The 21,909-nt window shown below is 34.1% G+C and overlaps 2 protein-coding genes across 2 annotated transcripts in view; both read right to left on the bottom strand.

Moving 5' to 3' along the window:
• Positions 1-10,202, bottom strand: part of LOC112054632 (protein white) — a 36,071-nt gene extending 25,869 nt beyond the window's left edge. Inside the window, exon 1 of the mRNA XM_024094485.2 lies at positions 9,928-10,202. Within this exon, the coding sequence (XP_023950253.1) occupies positions 9,928-10,011 (84 nt within the window). The 5' untranslated portion in view covers positions 10,012-10,202. The remainder of the gene's footprint in view (positions 1-9,927) is intronic.
• Positions 10,203-15,309: 5,107 nt separating this feature from the next.
• The window catches only part of LOC112054112 (phosphatidylinositol 4,5-bisphosphate 3-kinase catalytic subunit delta isoform), a 35,989-nt gene continuing 29,389 nt past the window's right edge, over positions 15,310-21,909 (bottom strand). The window contains exon 20 of the mRNA XM_052881558.1: positions 15,310-21,743. Coding sequence (XP_052737518.1) covers positions 21,621-21,743 — 123 coding nt within the window. The 3' untranslated portion in view covers positions 15,310-21,620. The remainder of the gene's footprint in view (positions 21,744-21,909) is intronic.

Here is a 21,909-nt window from a genome sequence, read left to right as displayed (position 1 = left end):
TGAACCCAGGACTAGTAAATCCACCGCGCATACCACTGCGCCACGGAGGCCGTCAAATCTATATGTATAATGAATACTAGGTACACCGTAGTAGTATCCGTAAGCAAACTGGGACAGATAATAATCTGCTTGCCTGGTGACATACGCATACCACTAGCTAATCTAATACTTGGCTGCGCATTGTTGCTCCCATAGGAATACAAGTAAAATCAATGATATTTTATGCTATAGATATGTTACGTGCCTACAAAATCACCGCAATAAGTAAGTAATAAGAATTTATCTACTCTACTGAACGCACACATGCACAATTTTGTGTTTACTTACATTATATTATAATATATTTATGTACCTATATTATAGTTTTAACACTTTCCGAACACACAACTCAACGTTGTAATTTGTAGACAATATTTAATTATTTAAGCATTATGCGACTATTAGCCACTTTTGTGCGCCTCAGTTTCGACGGAAAACGTTACTTACATTTAAAAAATATTTTCTGTTTATTAGGCCTGTTATAACTCAGAAATTGCGTTGCTGTTTGTTAGTCTAGTTAAAACTAAAAAATGGTTTGATTGATTTGAATATACTTTTTGTTTAAAGGGTAAATGAGATCAATCCTAAAGGTAAACATCTAATGGTATTGTGGTAGCTATAATTACGTTCTTCCATGCAATTTCAGTCCAACCTGCGGAGTTATTATGTAACTCGTTGTACCATCGTTGGTAACACAATGTTAGATGATTGAAAACCGAAATTACGATGAAAAAGATGTAGTGATTGATTATTTGAATGGTACACCGACTTATATAATAGTCCTGCTGAGCAATACTCTCGGTATAAAGTGTACATACTATATGATACCATATCATGCATACCAGCTTTAGCGTTTTCTGTTCTTTGCATATCCCAGCAATGCTGCTTTTAACGGTAGAAATAAGCATGATGATAGTACTTCCCCAAATTTGTACTATTTTGTAATCTGTGGCTGTGTCACAAAGAAAACAGTTGTAATTGGGGCAAACGTACAAAGTGCATACAACCATGTGACGGCTCTAGCAGAGCGTATGGTTCCGTATCTCGGACGCTACTCGTATGTAATCGGAGCGTGAGGAAATACAAGGGCTTATATCGATTAGAAAACCGGATACCCAGATCACTTTACACGCACATGATATTTTTAAGTCGATAAATCTTGGTATTGATGTAGCTACTTTCTTTTTTTCTCACAAATACGACATAATAAATTGTCATAAATGTAGGTAGGTACATATGTAATGTAGGTACTACGTATAATAGTAAAGGAGCCGAAGAGGAGATTTTTGCAGTTACTCGAGTGCGGCAGATGAACATAAGGGCGTATACCTTGCAAGTTGTAGATTACCTCCACCAAGTATGAGCCCTTAATATTGGTACGTTTAGGGCAACCAAAAAAAAACCTAATTTCAGAAATACTCAACCAGCACATCAGATTAAGATAAGGTAGGTGAGTTAAAAGGTGTGCATTTTGAAAATCTTACGTTTTGAGCGTAACTTAAAGGAATGGGAGGGTTCTAAAGTTACAAAATAAAACCCTTCTATTTCTGTTATCGAGCCAAGAGCGCGGTTAATTTTTTACTTATTTTGAGTGAACTAATCTCCTGAATAATCGATCATGTTTTCTGATGATTTCAGTATGCCGAAGTAATAAAAATTGTCTTTAAAGTCTGTAGTTTTTTTCCCCACCACTAAAAGCAAAAAACCTTTTATTCTTTCTATCATCTAATCTACCAAATCTATTCGATTCCAATTACGGTTTAGCAACTGCAAATTTAGCCTCGTGGGCTCCCTTACTATAAGTAAATGTGAGCTATTATAAACATTATCTATTTGTGCATGTCTCTATTTACGAGAATGTTGTTAGTGTACGTAAATAAATAATAGTTTTTTGTATAGCGCTACACTCTATTTTAGTTTATTAATAATGGCATATATATAACAATATTGCATATAGTATATAATGGCAGATAGTCTTCGTTTTTTAATAATACATTAAAAAACGACTCTATTAAGGCGTCTCGTCTGATACTCGGAGCGAGGCTTAGAGGGTCGTTCTGGAAAAGTGTTTTGGCCTGAGTCATGAGTGTAGTCTTCGATATTATTATTATTATTATTATTTTTTTATTCTTTACAAGTTAGCCCTTGACTACAATCTCACCTGATGGTAAGTGATGATGCAGTCTAAGATGGAAGCGGGCTAACTTGTTAGGAGGAGGATGAAAATCCACACCCCTTTCGGTTTCTACACCGGCATCGTACCGGAACGATAAATCGCTTGGCGGTACGTCTTTGCCGGTAGGGTGGTAACTAGCCACGGCCGAAGCCTCCCACCAGCCAGACCTGGACAAATTAAGAAAATCTCGATCTCGCGATCTCGATCGAACCCAGGACCTCCGTCTTGTAAATCCACCGCGCATACCACTGCGCCACGGAGGCCGTCAAACTGAACGAACTCATCATACTATTACTATCTGGTGAGATCGCACTCAAGCTTGAGGTAGAATAAAAATAAATAGTCAAAACTTGCAAATTATACAAAACCCAGCACATTTTATTCATCAAACTCACTATAATATATTAAATTATTCATCTTAGGTATGTCGGAGTGACATTTAAAATTTACAGACTCTACGTTGATTTTAATTCCCACGGATCTCTTTGTTGTTAATTGTTAATTTTGTTTTTCTATTACATGGGCTTCTACATCCTATTTATTGTTATTGACGTTTGGTAAAGTTTAACTTGACTCCGGAAAATAGCGCGTAAGCGCAAACCAATAAACAGTATTAAAACGAATTTTTCCACATCTTTATAATTCATACTCATGCTAATTTACAGCTTTCTAGTATTAATTGTCTCTGCACAAAACCTTGGACAGATGGACGGATGGACGGACGGACAAACGGACATGGTGAAACTTTAAGGGTTCCTTGTGGACTACAGAACCCTAAAAATCACAAAATAATATGAATAACCATAGATTTACGATTCGGTACAAGTGAATAACCTTAAAAAGTTTAAAAAAGTTGTACATCTAATACTCGAATCCGGATATCCGAAAGTGCTTTTTTTCGGAGATATTTTTGGGTAAATGGTTGAGAATAAGAATATGCTCATTTTGAGAATAAAGTGCTCTATAAGAATTAGGTAGGAACTACAAACACAATCATAGGTTTATTGCTTCTTTTGGGAAAGAATCCATGAGACATTTAATAGCAGGAAATAAACGATTGTGCCAAATTGGATCCGACTAATCTACCAAATTAGTGCCGATAGTGGACTTATCAGTAGTACCTAGAACGCCAAGAAAAACGAAACAAGAACAATATTTTGTTCTATCTGAGTTTAAGTTAGCAATGATGCAGCGTATGGTGGAACGCACTAACCCAGAAGATGCCTATTCACTCTGAGCTCTAAGATCTTAGATTTGAGGAAAAAGAGAACCATAGGTGGTATGGTATTTTTATATATTTGCAGGGCGAATATTAAATGACGTACCAAATCTAATATTATAAAGCTGAAGAGTTTGTTTGTTTGATAGAACGCGCTAATCTCAGAAATTACTGGTCCGATTTGAAAAATTCTTTCTGTGTTAGATAGCTCATTTATCGAGGAAGGCTATAGGCTATATATTATCCCTGTATTCCTACGGGAACGGGAACTACGCGGGTAAAACCGCGCGGCGTCAGCTATCGCTTAATACATGTCCAAGAGAGTTTGACTACGTTGGTTATAAGAAGTAGCTGGTTAAAAGGCTCCAGAGTTCCAGACTCCCAACCATCTAAGTATAAAACGTATTTTTTAAATATTTTCTGTGGGATATCCTGAAAAACCATGTCCGCAGGTGTCGGACACTTAGTTTCGAGTCAAACCTTCGTTAGAGGTTTATAATAAATTATAAAGGTTTATAAAACCTTTATAATTTTTGGAGGCTTCTAAATTTGAATACCATTGTCTTCCCAACTCTGGGCGGCTTTTTTGTAACGATGATTTGTACAAGTCCTAGTTCGAGTTTCGAAATAATCACTAGCTCAACTACAAAAAGAGAGTCTTAGTGTCTTAGTGCTAGTCCCGCACTAGCACTTGCGAATTATACAAATCATTGTTTTATAATAGCTCTTCTGTTATTAAACATTTCTGGGAAGTAGGAAATACTCAATAGCTCGAAGCATGGAACAGGATTTATGACTCAAACTTACTAATTACCTCATGATATTTCAACATAACCTCTAGACCATTGAAATAGTAGGTGATTATTTACATTTTTTAAAAATCTAACAAACAGTGACAATAGTCGCAGCTGAGTACGATTCTTACGATAAAAAATGTCAAAATGTAATTATGAATAGCTCATTAAGTAGAATAGATAAAGAATACGACTTGTGTCTAAACTTGTGCAACCAGATCATTAAATAGAACTAGTTTTTAAGTTTTTTCTACGTATACGTGGGCCACTGACTTGTGCGATGGAAATCAAATATTTGGCCTCGCTTCACGGTCTTGATTCAAGATGGAACTTATATTTTACTCAATCAAAATCTTGTTGGATTAATAACTGATTATCTATTAAGATTTTATCTATGTTAACCTTGACATTTCGTGCAGCAATGCATGCGCTGCAAAAATAACTTTTCGATTAAATTTTTAGAATGAAAATCCACATGAAGATTATGTATACATGAATTAGGTATCAAGGACAACAACAAGATCACAGACGTACTTTTTGTTTGGTAGGACTTGATAATTCTTGAATTTGACCCTGACCTTGTAAAAAAGCTCGAAGTTATCACTTATCACGAAAAACGTAGTAATGATGGTACAATAAGATTAGTTATAAGATTAACTCGAGTGTCAATTTTTCTCTCAAGGTCTACGTCTACCTCTAAAACGTTTGAAGTACCTACTCTACGAAGATAACACCAAAACAGTTTCATGTAAAAAAGCTATCAGATCTCAAGGAGTGCCAAAGCTTTTAACACGCCCCATAATACTATTTAACTTGATCATATTAAGGATATAGCTTAAAATATTATAATGTTCTTCCGTTTCGTCGGATCTGGGTGACGTTGTCGCTTAGATATTTCGGCTTTTCGAGGATAATAGCAAAATAAAATAATAGGTCTATAATAATATTGTATCTAAATAATTTGTAATTATTATTGAGAACCGTGATAGCCCAGTGGATATGACGTCTGCCTCCGATTCCGGAGGGTGTGGGTTCGAATCCGGTCCGAAACTATTGGCCTAACCCCTCTCATTCTGAGAGGAGACTTGAGCTCAGCAGTGAGCCGAATATGGGTTGATAATGATGATAATGAATTTGTAATTTTCTATTAAACGTACAAAAAATAAATACCACGTGTCTTTAAACACGTGATATTATTGAGTTGAAGGAAAAAATCGTGAGCAACCTGCATACCTGAGAATTTTCTTAACTCTCTACGTATGTGAAGTCTTTTATTTGCATTGGGCCAGCGTGGTGGACAATTAGCCTAGCCTAACCCCTCTCTGAGAAGGAGACCCATGCCCAACAATTAGCCGAGTATGGGTTGTTAATGATGAATAGGTAGGTATTAGACACAAAACAAAGTAACTGAATGCTTAGTAACTTGTAATAATTATAAACAAATATTGTATTAATTGTAATTATTCCAAGAATAGTTTATGCTATTATTATCTGTCTCGTCAACTTGACAGCTTTATTATATGCTAATGTGTTGAAGTAGCTACCTACAGTCCTACATATATAATTATGTTATAAACTATGTTGATCGTACATTGAACGAACGAGCAGTGTATTTTACTATTTGGTATCTAAGAATACAACGTAGGTAAATGACAAACTTTAGGTCTCATGTTTTTAGATTAGTGCTGCTAAAGTTTTAAAATTTTCAACGAGTAGCTTTGGGTTTAATGTCCAGCTCGGGCCAACTTAGGATTTTATAATGTCTTCCATATTGTCTAAGGTGTGAGCTGGTCATAGGCATATATAGAGGGTGGGCCGGGTGGGCCGGGCCCACCCTAGAATGGTCCTGTGCCCACTCTAGAATAGGGATGATGACAGTTTTTTAAATTGTAATATAAATTATGAGTATGCTAATAGTAAAGAAATTTTCTAAAAGTAACAGGATATCTGCGATCATTACTTTCGGAGCTACAGGGATTTAAAGAGTCATATTTGCGGCGCTGCCGTGGATCCCTGAAAAACGCTCCATACAAAATGGCACGAACTAGTGACGTCGTTGGCTCGCTGATCGTAAGATTTGTATGGGCGTTCAAACAAAATCACTAATATCTTTGTTATTTGTGCATTTATGTTTATAGTTAAGTTATTGAAAAATGTCACATTTAATGTAAGGAAGCTAAAACTGTATGAATTTTTATCCAATTACGATAAACAAAATTGATAGATTTGAAATTTTATAATCTTATTTATTTTGCAAATATCCAAACATTCTTTGCTTTTTTTTTGTATATATTAGTTAACATTGACCTTATTTACCCGAATGTATCATAAAAATCAATTTATTCAAACCTAGTCATCATCCCCAATCTGGCCTACCGATTTAAAATTCTATGATGGACGCCAAAATACAAAATATACAAAGTAAAATCAATAAAATCAGTCGACCCGTTTCAGAGGCCTGCGTCCACAAACATTGTAAACGAAATTTCTATAATGAGTGTCGAATCGGTATGTCAGGGGCTGGCGCCTTAAGGTGGGCCTGGGCCCACCCTAGGAAATAATCCTAGATGCGCCAATGGATCTGGTAGTTTTCGGCCGAGCCTAGTTACCACCCTTCCGGCAAAACGTACCCTGAGATCGCAGCCGTAGACTAATTATTCATTAAATTAGATGAAAATCCATGTCATTAACGAATTGAACAACCACTTCTGGTTCTGACAAGACAGTTTATTACAAATCTGTCTTACGTTTACAGTCTGCGGTGCTGACTTCATTGAAAACCGTGTCATGTAATGGATCGCTAGAAATAGACATTCAATATCTCCTGGTATTAATAATATGAAATCAATGAAATACCTATATCTCCTACAAGCGGACGCCCGCGACTTCGTTCGCGTGAAACCTACCCTAAGTAATTTTCAACCAAATCGGTCCAGCAGTTCTTGAGTTATAAATAGTATAACACAACTTTATTTTATGTAAGTATATAGATATAGATTATGTAATTAGCTCGTTTATACATAACTAGTGGATCGTTGAATTGGTAAGCAATGAAAGTTATCAAGATATTGTCAACAAAGCCATTCCATTACAAATAGGTTTTTATACAAGGACTTTTAAACGTGAAGTTTGTCAGACAGTAGTGACTCTACCATCGATTCGGAAAGCAGAACAAACAGCTTACTAGTACCAAATACGAGAGTATTCGACTGTTTACACGTTTTTGGAGTTTATTCGTACTCCTTAAGAATAGATTTTTCATTTAAAGCCCCCGGTATGAAACAAATATGGGCAGTAAAATTCGATGAACAAGTGACAGCGTTATGTTGTTATGTTTTTGTGTACAACCTATGAGTAGCAACAGGCGCGCACGCTACATCCTGCTGCTCCTCGATTGCGCACCTTTCACTTTTTAGGCGTACATAGTGTATGCTGCGGGGCAACATTTATTACAACATACACCTATTTAGACAGTCGATCTGAAAGAGTAAACTCCATTCGTGTGCTCTTGTCATAGATGTATGTACTTATACTTAAGTGAATGCTATTTATAAGCATTGTCTATGTTTATGTATTTATTGTCTATGTATGTCTCTTTACGTATGTTGTTAGTGTACGTAAATAAATAAGAGTTTTAGCAAACTGCTGGAAAAACTGACAAGGCAAACTATGGTACGTTTTAGTTTTGCCAGTTAGCTAGCAGAACCCTAAAAAGGGGTAGAACCTCCGCCTCAGTCCAGTGTGAATACATTAAGATAATAACTACGGAAATGGAATGATATTATCACACCTAGACATATCTACCTACTTAATATACAAAGTTAATAGGCATATCTATTTTCCAAGAGCTTGTATCTGATATATAAATCAATGTACCTATACGCTGAGCCAAATGTAAATCAAATGACGTGAAGTAAGGCTGTTTCTGTATAAATTTATTTTTTCTCAGGCTTATACACATCGTGCCGTATAGCCCAGTGGCTATGACTATGCCTTCGATTCGGAGGGCGTAGGTTCAATGCACCGCCAACTTTTCAGTTAAGTGCATTTTAAGAAGTTAATATTACGTACTCAGACGGTAAAGGAAACACATCGTGAGGAAACCTGCACACCTGACAATTTTCTTAATTCTCTACGTGTGCGAAGTCTGCCAATCCGCATTGGGCAGCGTGGTGGACTATTGGCCTAACCCATCTCATTCTGAGAGAGATTAGAAGAGATAAGAGGAAGATAGGTTATACGCGGGCCGCAAGTGACACGTTAATATGCTACTTAGCAAACATGAACTCAGTCGATACACTGTCATCGCGCCGTTGACAACGCAGCTGAAATAATTTATGTGTGCCACTTGTAAACATCGAATGTGGTATACCATATTCTACCTTTTTTTTATCTTACATCATTGCCGGGTACCTACTTAACCCCGACTCTAAGATATTAGATGTTACACCTAGGGTTAAACAAATACTAATATACCTCTATGTGTCTTGTAGCATTTTTCAGATTTAAGTTAAAAAAAATATAATAAGTACGCTTAAAGAAAATATACTATTTCTAAGGAATAAGCAAATAGACGAAGATTACACGTATTTGTTGCCTATTTATTTTACAAAAACTATATTTATTAGCAATTAGCTAACATCTCAACCCCGGGTCGCTATAGATTATAGAGAAATTAAAAAGAAATCCTATATCCGTTTATTTACAGTGAATTCCTTGATCTGTACAGTTAAGGGACGTAACCAACAGTTTTCTCAAGGACGATTACTGAGCGGTTTGGTCCAATTCTTTGTAGTATGATACTCCAACGGACGGGGATCGAACTCACGAGTTCTCGGTGTTGATCCGTGGCATATATTTTGTATTTATATTATATAACATGAGAACCATAAATAAAAACCTACCTACTGTCTCCATGGGACGAATATTTCAACCGGTTCCAATTGTAGGTCTCATGTAGAGATATTGTAGAGATCGTTTCGTAATATAAAGTAAAGATATTTCGGATTAAAAGTCTTTTAAAATTAAAATAAGTATTTTAATATCTGGGTAGGTTATTTTGGTAGCTGTAAATAGCTATAAATAAATATAAGTAAAAATAGTTTTTTACGAAATATTTTAAAACCTATTAGATATATTTTAATGTAGATATCATAATTTTAGTGAGAGTCCTAAAGAAACTGAATCCAGAAAATGGACTTGGTTTAAAATTAATCAAAATATCTTTTTCGGAAAAAATCATATATCTACATGTATAAAATAATATACCTACCTATTTACTTATAGCAAGACCAGCAGGGCTATAAAACTGATCACGGATGTGAATAGAAAATATAGGTAGATACTAGAGTCCTAAATTCTTTAAATGTTTCCCAGGCTGCGAAATTCAAACGTAACGTGCTTGTCGAAATTGACAAAGATTACGAAGCTACCTACATTTTCTTTTAATTTTATAATAATTTAGACATGTTTTTAACACGTCATTTTTTGAACTAAGTTTCGTAGTAGGTAAACAAATATTCTAATGATTGAGAGTAGAACTAGAATCTTTCGATTTTAGTCTAGCCTATAAACCTTTGTGCTATTTTAAGGTATATTATGTATGTACTTATGTAAATCCTTTTTTATCCTACTGCAAGAAGTTTTTTCGCGCGTATCTTTTTAATATGTATAGAAAAATTATATTATTTGATACGTACATTTGGCGAGTTGTTGTAAGTAACACGTTGATTATCCACCGATGAAGATATTAGAGGTTCGTGTTCTTCGGATCCGGCAGTCATTTTGCTAATGTAAAAACACAATAATTCAGTCTAAACACTTAATAATTAAACTAACGATTTAGAACTAAACATGTTCACGATATTTGGAATTTGAAAGTTTTTTGAAGCACGCGCGACTGTTTCAACGACAGGATGGGACGGCGCGCGAGGCAATGCGTATTACCAGACGATACGAAAGGGACTGCGCTGCGGCCACGCGGTCGCGCTTCGTTAAAATCTCCGTATGAAAGTTCACATAGACGACGAGACGTGCGACAAAAAGTCGTAGGCTATTAAATAATTATATGAAAGTCGCGACGTTGATGCGAATAGGGTCCCTATAAATTATAATGAAACCTGAAGCTTGTTCGACATATCTTGAATATTTTTAATGATCGATTAGTTTAATTATATTTCATTAGACGACGCTCACGACCACGTCCACTTGGACAAACCTAGACCACAACAACAAGAACAACACAAAGTTAATAAATACTTCAAGCATGGAAAGCAACTTTTCTATAGGAGAAATCTATCTTAATGAAACAAAACCTATACATATATATAATATCTACTCGTATGATCTTTCATACTTCACAGAAAAGAAAAGCTACTTATATAAATCTGTTTATTTGATTCAAAAATAAGCTCCTTTAAGTCTATAGCAAAGACATACATATATACCTTTTGTACCTTATGTACCTTTGGCTTCGATTTTATGTTATCGTATATTTAGATTTTGACTTTATGCCCTATGGTTTAGAACCAATGATGTTAGAACCCATTGCGCGCCAGTAACAGTCATTGCCAAAGTAAAGTTATAAAACTAAAAATCGTTAGTCAGGTTACACCTTATTCTGCACAAACTTATATGAATACAAACAAACTGTTAAGGTGAAATTAATATTTCGTGTAGTAGGTATACTATTACTTTAAAATAGAAACCTATGATAACTACATCTAGCTAAGTACGAGTCATCGATCAGTCGATCATTAGGTACAGAGTGGAGTCACATATTATTATATTATACCTACCTAATATAATATATACTATCGTTATTGTTAATTATTTATTAACGTACTCTTTACGAGATACGAGAAGCTTGACAATCTCTGAATAATCCTCTTTCTATGCATAAATATGGACTCGCTAAAGAAGCAAAGACTACCGCAAGTTCAATGGTTACTATGTGCTTTAAGATCACAAGGTTCTATGTATAAGTCCATTGAGATTTTCTTTTTTCCAATGAAGCCTGGAGTTAGGAAGTTGATGCTACTCTTATAACTTGTTTAGTTTATTTCTTAACATTTCGAGAGCACGCTTAGGCGACAGCAAGCATCACTATTAGAAGGATGATGATGATTAGGACCGGTCCTTATCAATAAGGACCGGTTCTTGTCATTAACGTCTAATAACGATCATTACAAAGCTTGACCCCCTACACGCTTTAGAGCAGCATGGTGTGAGTTCCTGAGAGATGAGAGAGGAGGGGATGCCCTTTCCTTGTCCAGTAGTGGGCCATTAAAATAGTCTGACAATGATAAAAGAAACAAGCGTTTCACCTTAATTCACTAAATACCTAAGTAGTAACTAGGTACATGTTCAAATGCAGCGTATGTTTGTCAATGTTAAACAGGTAACTTGATAAGAAGACAGACGAAATAAGGGCAAGACTTTTAGTTAGGTAAATGTGTTTTATAGTGCATTAAGTGACTGCCTTGTTGCAGGAGTTTATTATATTAAAGTTGGGTTTTGAAATGTTCAATTGTACTTTCTTTCTACGAATCGAACCAAGACGATAGTTACCTACTAGTAGGTATTATTAACCGCAGTAAAAATGAGATAACTAATGTCAGCCACTGACCATCCAATAAGTTCATGAGTTTGCAGCGCTAACGGCAGGCAACTCATTCACATAATAAAGATCTTGGCTGACATAATGAAAAGAATCTGAGTCCACCTGAATCGACTTTGACATCGACGACAGATGATCGTTCTCTTTGTACCTATGTCCTACGAAGTGCTGCTATGTTAGGTATAAATATCATAAGTAGCCGAAGGATTATTTTTCATTTTTTGCTGTGAATATTTTGTTTATAACTAAATACAGAAAATCTATGACAATTGAATCCCTTTCTTTTCCAATGACATCTCTATGTTCAGTTCGGTTACTTTAAACATGGAGCTCTTGAGGTTTAAACGGTCATCAGTTGCTGCTGTGTGCTGTCAAATATTGTTATAAAAAGCCCAGAAACACAATAGCAAGTGTGGTAGTAAGTACTTAGTGGTTACAATTTGAGTGACGTATCTAGGATTCATAAGGCTTCGTATACACGCCGCTCTTAATTAGTTAAGCAGGTGTATGACCCAGTAGATACAGGTACCTTCTGCTAAGTTTAGAATTTTAGATAAGTAGGTACAGGTATATTCTGATGTATTGGCTATAAATAAGTATTGGATTAAGCTTTAGCTTGTGTGAAAGCTTCTGCTAAAGTAGGAATGTGTCAAGTGATGTTACGACTTAACTTAATATACTTTTAGTAGATAGTAATAACCAGTGCCGTAAATAGCCTTTTACGCGCCCTGTGCGAGCTTCTATAACTGCGCCCTATTTAAGTAGACCCTTTGCCTATCATACCACCCACTGTGTCTCACTCACTAAAACTCAAACGCAGGTTCACTACTACAAATGCGTTGCCCATTCTGATGCTTAATTCTGTCTATTCTTGCGCTCCCGCGAGTCTACGCTCTGTGCCTAGGCACCGGTGGCACCGCCCTATTTATACCACTGGTAATAAATAACTAACTAATAATAAGTACTTAGGTAGGTACTGGGTATGTAAATATTTCTTATTTACTCGGCCATTTTTCTCCATAAAAATCCATTCTTTAAAAATTAAGATTTTTAAACCACGTTGTATTTGCATTGGCGGGATTAATTAAGCTATAGAAGTTTGATTTTCAGTAATAAACTCCTACGCGTTCAAAGTTCAGAGTTTTATAAATCGACAGAATCTTAATTCTTCGCTCTCTAACGTGATTATATAGATGAAGAGACATAGAGACGAATTCGAAACGCAAACTATATCTATAGGTACTAATATTATAAAGCTGAAGAGTTTGTTTGATTGAACGCGCTATATCTCAGGAACTACTGGTCCAATTGAAAAATTCTTTCAGTGTCAGATAGCCCATTTATCGAGGAAGGCTATAGGCTATATTATATCCCCGTATTTCTACGGGAACGGGAACCACACGGGTGAACCGCGCGGCGTCAGCTAGTAGAGTTATAAAAAAACGTTATCGTAGAGCAAATCGAAACTGGTGGTTCACACTTTCATTCCGACTGCAAACAACTCTTATCTACAGGGTTCAGAAAGAGCCCAGTTTTCAAAATCTCCTGTGTATAGTCAGTTTATTTGGGTGGAAAATTAAAAATTTAACGCGGTACAAATAGATACATAAGTAGGTACATTTCAGTGGGTTACACCATTTTTATGTCCAAAATGAGCTCAGAACGAAAGATATTGGTATATTATTTTATTACTTTTAAATGCAAACTTTATAAGATAAAGATAATATATGGCATAGGGGGCCGTGCACCTACGTGACTTGGTCTCGTCACGTTATCTGGTTTCCAAGTCCATACAAAAAAACCAGTTCGCCTTGATACAACCTCAATATCGAGCGTTGATTAAAGATAATGTAATATGCTCATTTCAATAAATTCCTCCACCGAAATTTCTATCAATTCATACCGTCCGTTGAGAAGTTTCGTCTAAAAATCTATATTAGTCATGTAATAACCGTTGTCCGTTGATATAAAATGGGTTACCTACCTAATTTAATAAGTTATTTATTACGCAACTTAGGAACCTACTCGTATATACTTACATGTACTTATATTGAGTATTCTGCTAAATTTTAATTCAGTAAAGTACTTATACACCTATGTATAATTATTAATTTGTTCAATAAATAATTATATATAGGTGTATAATACCTACCGAGCCGTGATAGCGCAGTGGATATGACCTCTACCTCTGATTCCGGAGGGTGTGGGTTCGAATCAGGTTCGGGGCATGCACCTCCAACTTTTCAGTTGTGTGCATTTTTATGAAATTAAATATGACGTGTCTCAAACCAGAGAATTTTCTTAATTCTCTGCGTGTGTGAAGTCTGCCAATCCGCATTGGGCCAACGTGGTGGACTATTGGCCTAACCCCTCTTATTCTGAGGAGAATCAGCAGTGAGACGAATATGGGTTGATAAAGATATTACCTACTATACCTACTTATGTTGACCTCCCATCATAATTGATGACCGCGTGGCGCAGTAAATAGTGTCCCTGCTTTCTGCATCCACGGCCATGGGTTCGAATTTTCAGCGTGTGGGTGTATTTATACATTATATAAGTATTTATACGTACGTATTATATAAATTTATAATTGATAAAATCAGCTTTCTTCCTATTACACAGGCTATACTATTACTTTGGGTCTGTATTGTTTATGTATTTTAAAGAATTGTTAAAAGTGTAAGTACTTACCTACCAAGTCAAGTCGACAAATTTCTCCTATAGTTGCATAAAATTATATATCTAAAACATTGTCGATTCTACTATTGAATATTGTACAGCAAACATCTCGAGAATGCCTGATAAGTTCCGTCCAGACTGAAACTGCAACCCTGACACAACCAAATACCCTCTTTTTAGGGTTCCGAACGTACGTAGTACAAAAACGGAACCCTTATTTTCATTGATTTTACGTACGCATTTATTTGAGGTCATTGAATATTTGTTTTATTATTCCAAATAATTAAATAACACGTACCGATTTACTTAAGATATTCTTAAAGGCCAGAGATAATCATTGATTGTAATTTTATGGATCAAGATTTTTGACGATCTGTATTAACTTTAGAATTCTAATAACAATTTTCAATGCCACTATAAAAATGCTTAATAATTGTTATTCAATGATCAATACAAAAATTTTATTCGATTTGTACAAAAATGATGTATTACCTATATTAGATATTTTATGTTATCAAAGAATTAATATTTTAGGATGATTGATGACATTTTCAAAAGACTGCACCAATGTTGATGAAATATTAACATTTTTTTTGTTAATATTTTGGTTCTTACGTAGGTAATACTATAATATGTAATACCTATCTATTATTTTGTTGAATTACCTACCGTGGGTCAATAAAAAAAAGTAAATTCAAAATACATTGTGATGTGAAGCGTGATGTCGCTCTAGTATAAAGTATCGTTGACTTAGACGATACATTGAAAAAAAAGCAAAGTGTTAAGTATGTAAATTGTTTATTTAAAAAAAAATATATTTGAGATAAGCAAATAATTATGGTCTATCCAGACATACCGGTGATTAGTAAGGGACCGTGAAATGTTTGCTTGTACAGCATGGATACCCTGACCGGTGTGATCAGTCAGGGTATCCACACTCTGTCAGGGCACGAGCATTTTCGGTAGCTAAGAGCAAGTTCGGTTACAATACTAGAGCAATACCGGGCATTTCAAACTCGGTTTGTAAAAATAGCAGAATGCATACTTTCGCTTTAAATAAAGTACGTATCTATATACAGATAAATAAAATTGAAATAATGTCTGTTTGTAATTTCAAATAAACAGTAATCAAAATATTTTTAAAAGTTCGTCTGTTTCTCTAATACACTCTGAAACGGCTGGACCGTTTATAACATAACTTAGGCTGGTGGATAGCTGATGTTATAACTGAGTAACTTACTTTTACTATATTCCTACAGAACCGCAGGACACTAATAACATTTATTAAAGACAACCGACAATACTGTGTAACACCGAAACCAAAACTGAGATCACTTAAATCCATTTCCCTTTCGTTAGCACAGATAAGACACGTCCCTGACATACTCATACGTCACGGCTGCGGTGTCCCGGACATTCGCGACTCAGATATGTCTGGACCGACCCTTATTCGGTAAATTACTTTTATACAATATTTATTTAAATGATTATGCATTCTTTCTTTACTCGATTACAAATGACACATACAAAGGAACTATTGGATATAGAATTGCGATGTTTTATGAACCTTAAATTATTATTAAGCCTAAAGGTACGTGTAGACATACCCGCTCGCGCTACTAATTCTATGCTATATTCATACAAATATTATAATAATTCATACAAAAACCAAAACGATTTGCGAACAGTGCGGGTCTATCTACACTTATCATAATATACAATAATAATATGTATAATCATTCATTCATAACTCCATATAACATTGCATGAATACACAAATTTACATAATAAAGTATTTAAACACATATATACTGTCCTCGATCGCTCGCAAGGAGACGAAGTTAAGGATTAATAATAATAACTGTAACTAGCGTCACGTAAAAGGAACAAATACTTCAAAAAGAAAGAGTGAGAAAATTTACACTAGTATGTAAGAGAAATGAAGATGTATAACGCTTGGTACAATTTCTTTGACATGGGGATGAGTGGTTTAATTTTTTTAGCAACCCCTTTAGTTTGTTACCCGTGTAATGAGTGTGCACAAAAATAACAAGTTTTTATCCACACCTTTCTTTCTCTTTGGTAGTCTACAAAATTAGATTTTATCGTCATTTATCCAAACTAAATGCGTATGCACAAGAAGAGTTAACAAATACATTTAACAATTATATAGTTAACATTCAAACTGAAGTCGAAATTTCGCCATATAATTTGTTCCATTCACCGCTTAATCCAAAAGGTTTTACAGTATTTTCTTTGCTCACTCAAAAAAGACATTGATAATGTTTTTTCAATATAAAACGCGCGGTAAGATCAGTGTTCATTTTATGTGACAAGCTTTATAATTTCTCATTGCAGACATTAAATATTAATTTACAGTGTTGTCTTTCTAAAGCTGGCAGTTGGTTAATCATATTCCGCAAATTACACTGGAATAAAAATGATATACATAATAATGCACATGTTACAATAGTTTAATGGAATAATATTTTTAAAAGGTGCGTTATTTAAACCCTCATAGCCTCCATTTTAAGTTTGCGAAGTTACTTAACGTTTATTTGTGATACCTACATACGTGAGACATAATTTTATAATAGTACAAGATCCGGTAAAAGAAATATATAACCTCATCTGTTATTTGATTAGGATAAGATATAAATGATAGAAAATGTTTACATTGAGACATTGCACATAGGTCGCCGAGTTAAATTGTATTAAATGATTATTATTATTTTTTTAATTTATTTAGTTAAGTAATGTTATCTATAGTCAGTTATTTAGTCTCTCTCGTCAGTTATTTAGTCGTCTAATATGCCAAGTGAAAGTTTAATTTATTCTGTATTAGGTTGCCTTTGTTCTAGTTCATAGTTTTCCAGATTATGTATGAAAAATGTGTTTGACCGCAATTAAACTGGGCAAACTATTTGCAATATGTCACTGTGAACATTATCTAATATTTATTTCATAGCATACTAATGAATAACAGATGAGGGTACATATTATTAATGCCGGATCTTAGACCATAATAATAACAAGTCAGAGATGTCGGCATGTAAGCTTAAGATGTATTTTTTCTTCTGTGAATGCAATAGACGCTTATTATTTATTTAATTACTAATATATATGGTATTTGCAATCAACTACAATTTATACAAGAGAAATGTATTTATAAAGATTATATATATAATATTACAAGTAATTAACATGCGCAATATTTAATAATAGTACTTATTTATAACTTTATTTTAATATATTTACTGTTATTATTCTATTAATTTAATTTAATCGTAGTTGTAAAATTACGAATGAATTCGGTTGTGTTCATACATACATACAGTTCCACCAATAATGCTCTTTACGAAGTTGCATTGACTATTATCAGAGCAAAATGATTCTAACGGCTCATATAATAGAGTCGCTCATAAGAACTATTTTTATTGCTAACTGGAAGCTCCATTATTAATTCATGTATATTCCTTTTCATGAAAGAAGTCCCCCAAACGCAGCGCTAATGTCTAATTGGCGCTCATTGTCATTTGGAAATGGCGGTCTGATTGTCATTTGTGTAAGACTTTTGCTGCGGGACCGTTTTCATGAAAAGGACTCTACAGTATGCGCCATACGTCTAGTCCACTCTGAAATTTAAACACATCGAAATGAGTAGCTATTATACTTCGACTGAGATTTGTTTTAGTACACTAGGCGTATGCATCGTGTAGAATGGACTCGAAGTTTGGCGTATACTATACAATAAAGTCTATTTTACGATATAGATTAATTTGTATATTTATATTGGGAGCGTACTAAGCGTACTGAAATTATATAAAAAGTGTTAATTCTTTTATTAAAGTTTTCTACTAATTTACAATTGTGTGATACATTATACAATTAATAGACAGTTACTTATCATATTTCATACAGAAATAAATTTTATTCCAGAATGTAACAACTTCAATTGAATACATTGTACTAGTATGTTATAGTGAGTAATGCAATTTATTTTGAAATCATATTTCGTATCTAATTAGTTATTTCTGTATTAGCTCGCAAAGAACTGCTTTATCTAATTGTATACTCGTACATACATAATATATTTAGATTATTTTAGTTTAATCAGAAATTATATTTCGTATCGAATTAACTATTACCGTTTCATCTCGAAGTAACCGCTTTAATTAACTATAATATATACATAATATATTTAGATAACTGCAGTTTAATTCGAAATCTTATTTTGTATCAAATTGGCTATTATTTTCTAGAAACTTGCAGCTCGCAGACTCATAAACAAATATATGTATGTTTCATTCGAAATTATATATCGTACCAAATTAATCATTTATTCTTTGTATCAAATTGCAAAAATCTATATATAGCTTAATGCTGTTTCAATTGAAATTATATCTCGTACCAAATTAATCAGCTCGTAATCACAAAATACAACTATTTAAATCAAAGCAGTTTAATTCAAATTGTCCTTATAGGATGGACTTTTATTTTTTGAATAAGCAGAAAAGTCATCAGCATGAATAACTTAAAACTAGTATGAAACTAACCACAAACAAATAAGGACTGGTACAATTCAGTACACCAAGAGGTAGCCTGAAATAATTTATATAAAAAAACCTAAATTCTACGATATAATACTGCTACAATCAAAACTCAACTGAACTTTTTATTCAAATTATAAATCATGGCCATTGGCAAAGATTTTATACTAGTAGATATGTTACGTGCCTACAAAATCACAGCAAAACATGATCCGAATTTAGTTACTTAACCACACACATGCACAATTTTGTTTTAACTTACATTATATATTCATGTATATAAATTTTTTACACTTCCTGAACACACAACTCGACATTGTAGACAATATTTAGGTATTATTTGTTTATACAACATTCGTTGTTTACAATGCGTCTTAATTAAATTAAGACAATTAACCACCTTTGTACGCCTCAGTTTCGACGTGCTAGTGACATATCTAATAGTATAAAATCTTCGGAAATTGTGTTGTTTGTTTAAAAAAAATAATAAAATTATGGAATCATTCTGAATAACCGTGTATGTCTTTCTAGTTGAGGAAGATTCATATTTTCCCTGTTTTCAATGTTTTTTCCCTTTGTCAAACAACTTCGACGTCTTTCGGTTTCAAAGGTTGCATCATCACTTACCATCAGATGAGATTGTAGTCAAGGGCTAACTTGTAAATAATAAAAAAAAATATATATCACTCTTATAAGATATGGCAAATATTTAAAAAAAAAATATGTAAAAATACTAATAAGGATAAAGCGGCAGGGTATTGTGTCTACTCCGAGCTAGAGTAAAACATGATACTGTTATAATATATGGTTATCACTTAACATCAAGTAGGACATTTTCTTCCGTCAACTAGTAATAAATAAAAAAAAATCAACTTGTATACACGGCACCCCCGGTAATCATGTTTATAATTTTACAAAATTCCTATAGATATCAAATTTTCTGCTATATGACTGAAATTATAATTATTTTTATAATTACAATTATACCTACTGATTGTATATTTTTGGCTTAAATAACTTGCATTACAAAGGATCTATATATGTATATGAAAGTTACGTAATAATTCCAAATGTTTAATAGTATTATATATTATATACATAATATTATATTATTATTATTACATGAAAGGCATACATTATAATTTTCAATTTATATATAATAATTGTAAGCAATAATAGAATTAAAGGTTAAATGAACATCTACAGATGTGCCAACATGTTGAAACATACTTTACTATAAAATTACAACAATTAAATCGACGGCGAACTAATCAATTATAATAGACAGTGCAAACTTCGCTGTCGACTTAAGTATTAGTAAGTTGGCACGTGTGTAGACGCTTTATAGGAAATGGAACACCCCTTACATATCAAACATACATTAGAATAAATTGTTCTTATTTTAATTAATGACTTTCATTTAAACAATTAATATTGACCTTTGAGCTTTGCATATACACGAAATATCCCTTCCAAGCCTCAACTCGGTTAACCTAATCGATAATAAGCCTTAAGCGTATAGTAATAGAGTCTAAACAGCACTTGTCGATCTGTGATGAAGTTTCCGAAATCGCTCGTAAGAGTCCATTCAATTTTAAATTTTAATTTATTCCTACGTAAAGTTCACTTTCAAACTCGAACACTGACAGTCACTGTGTTATAGTCAACCAAAATAATTTTGATACTTGACCAAATAAAAAAACTGTCTTTAACTTTCATGCGTGTTGATTAATAATACAGGCCTAGGGAATAAAGATAATAACTATGTTATAATGTACACATATTTGGCTAAGGTCTACTTTGCCACATAAATGACACAAATAACCTTCTATACCTTTACCTAATTATAATTTTATTAAACTCGAAGGTTGATACTAAATATTATTTACTAAGTTTGAGTCCTGGTAAGGGCTACGAAATACTAAGCTTTTCTTATTTCCAAGAAATCCTCAGTAGCAGCCTGTAGTTGGGAAGTTGATGAGTGTTACCATGACAACCTGAAAATTTGAGTTATACCGATGTGCAGTAGGCCTAAGATAAGCACGAATATGTACGTGCCAAACTTTGAATCTGGCAAAACGCCGAACGGCGCACCTATTGTAGACTTTGGTAAAGAAAAGCGATACCTAAAAATGCAGAAAATTAAAAAATCTGCATCAATAACTATAGCAGGAAAAAGTGTTTTGATAATAGTTTTTCATTTCATTATCTGATATTATATCTCTGATCAAAACATTGTGTAGTGTAACCACATGCAGATTTTTTGAATTTGCTGCGTTTTTTAACCGACATCAAAAATCGCGTATGTTTTTCAGGTCACACTTTCATTTGCCAGGCTTATAATTCATAGGCCTTGTGGTTAGAGCTGACTTGAAGTTTAGCACAAAAAAATAAAAGCTTCGCAAAAGTAATCAAAATGGTCAAGTATCAAAATTGTTCCCTAACACTACATCACGTTAGACATAAGTGTGGTCGCTCACAGCGTCTGCGGCGCGTGCTTGCTGGTGGGCTGGCGCTTGAGGCGCCTGCTCACGGGTCACTGTCAGTTGTTCTTGTCCATGTTGTGGAACGCCCAGTTGACTGACGCCGTCCACGAGCTGGTCACCGCCTGGTCGAACTTCAGCCTGAAGTGCTCTATCGCCTTCTCTTCTGATAGATCCATCACCTGGACATATATCGATTAATTAGTTATTCGTTATGAACGTTTATATGTTATATAAACTAATTGTTTACTAATATTTCTGTCAAACGTCTGTAAGGTATTTGTTATAGTGACGTCATGAAACAGTTGAAATATAGACCACCATGATCGACAGGCGTTTTGGCTCATA

Source organism: Bicyclus anynana, chromosome 5 (genome assembly GCF_947172395.1).
Source record: "Bicyclus anynana chromosome 5, ilBicAnyn1.1, whole genome shotgun sequence".
NCBI lineage: Eukaryota > Metazoa > Arthropoda > Insecta > Lepidoptera > Nymphalidae > Bicyclus > Bicyclus anynana.
The sequence above is the reverse complement of the archived record's forward strand: the minus strand, read 5'-3'. Positions and strand labels throughout refer to the sequence as shown.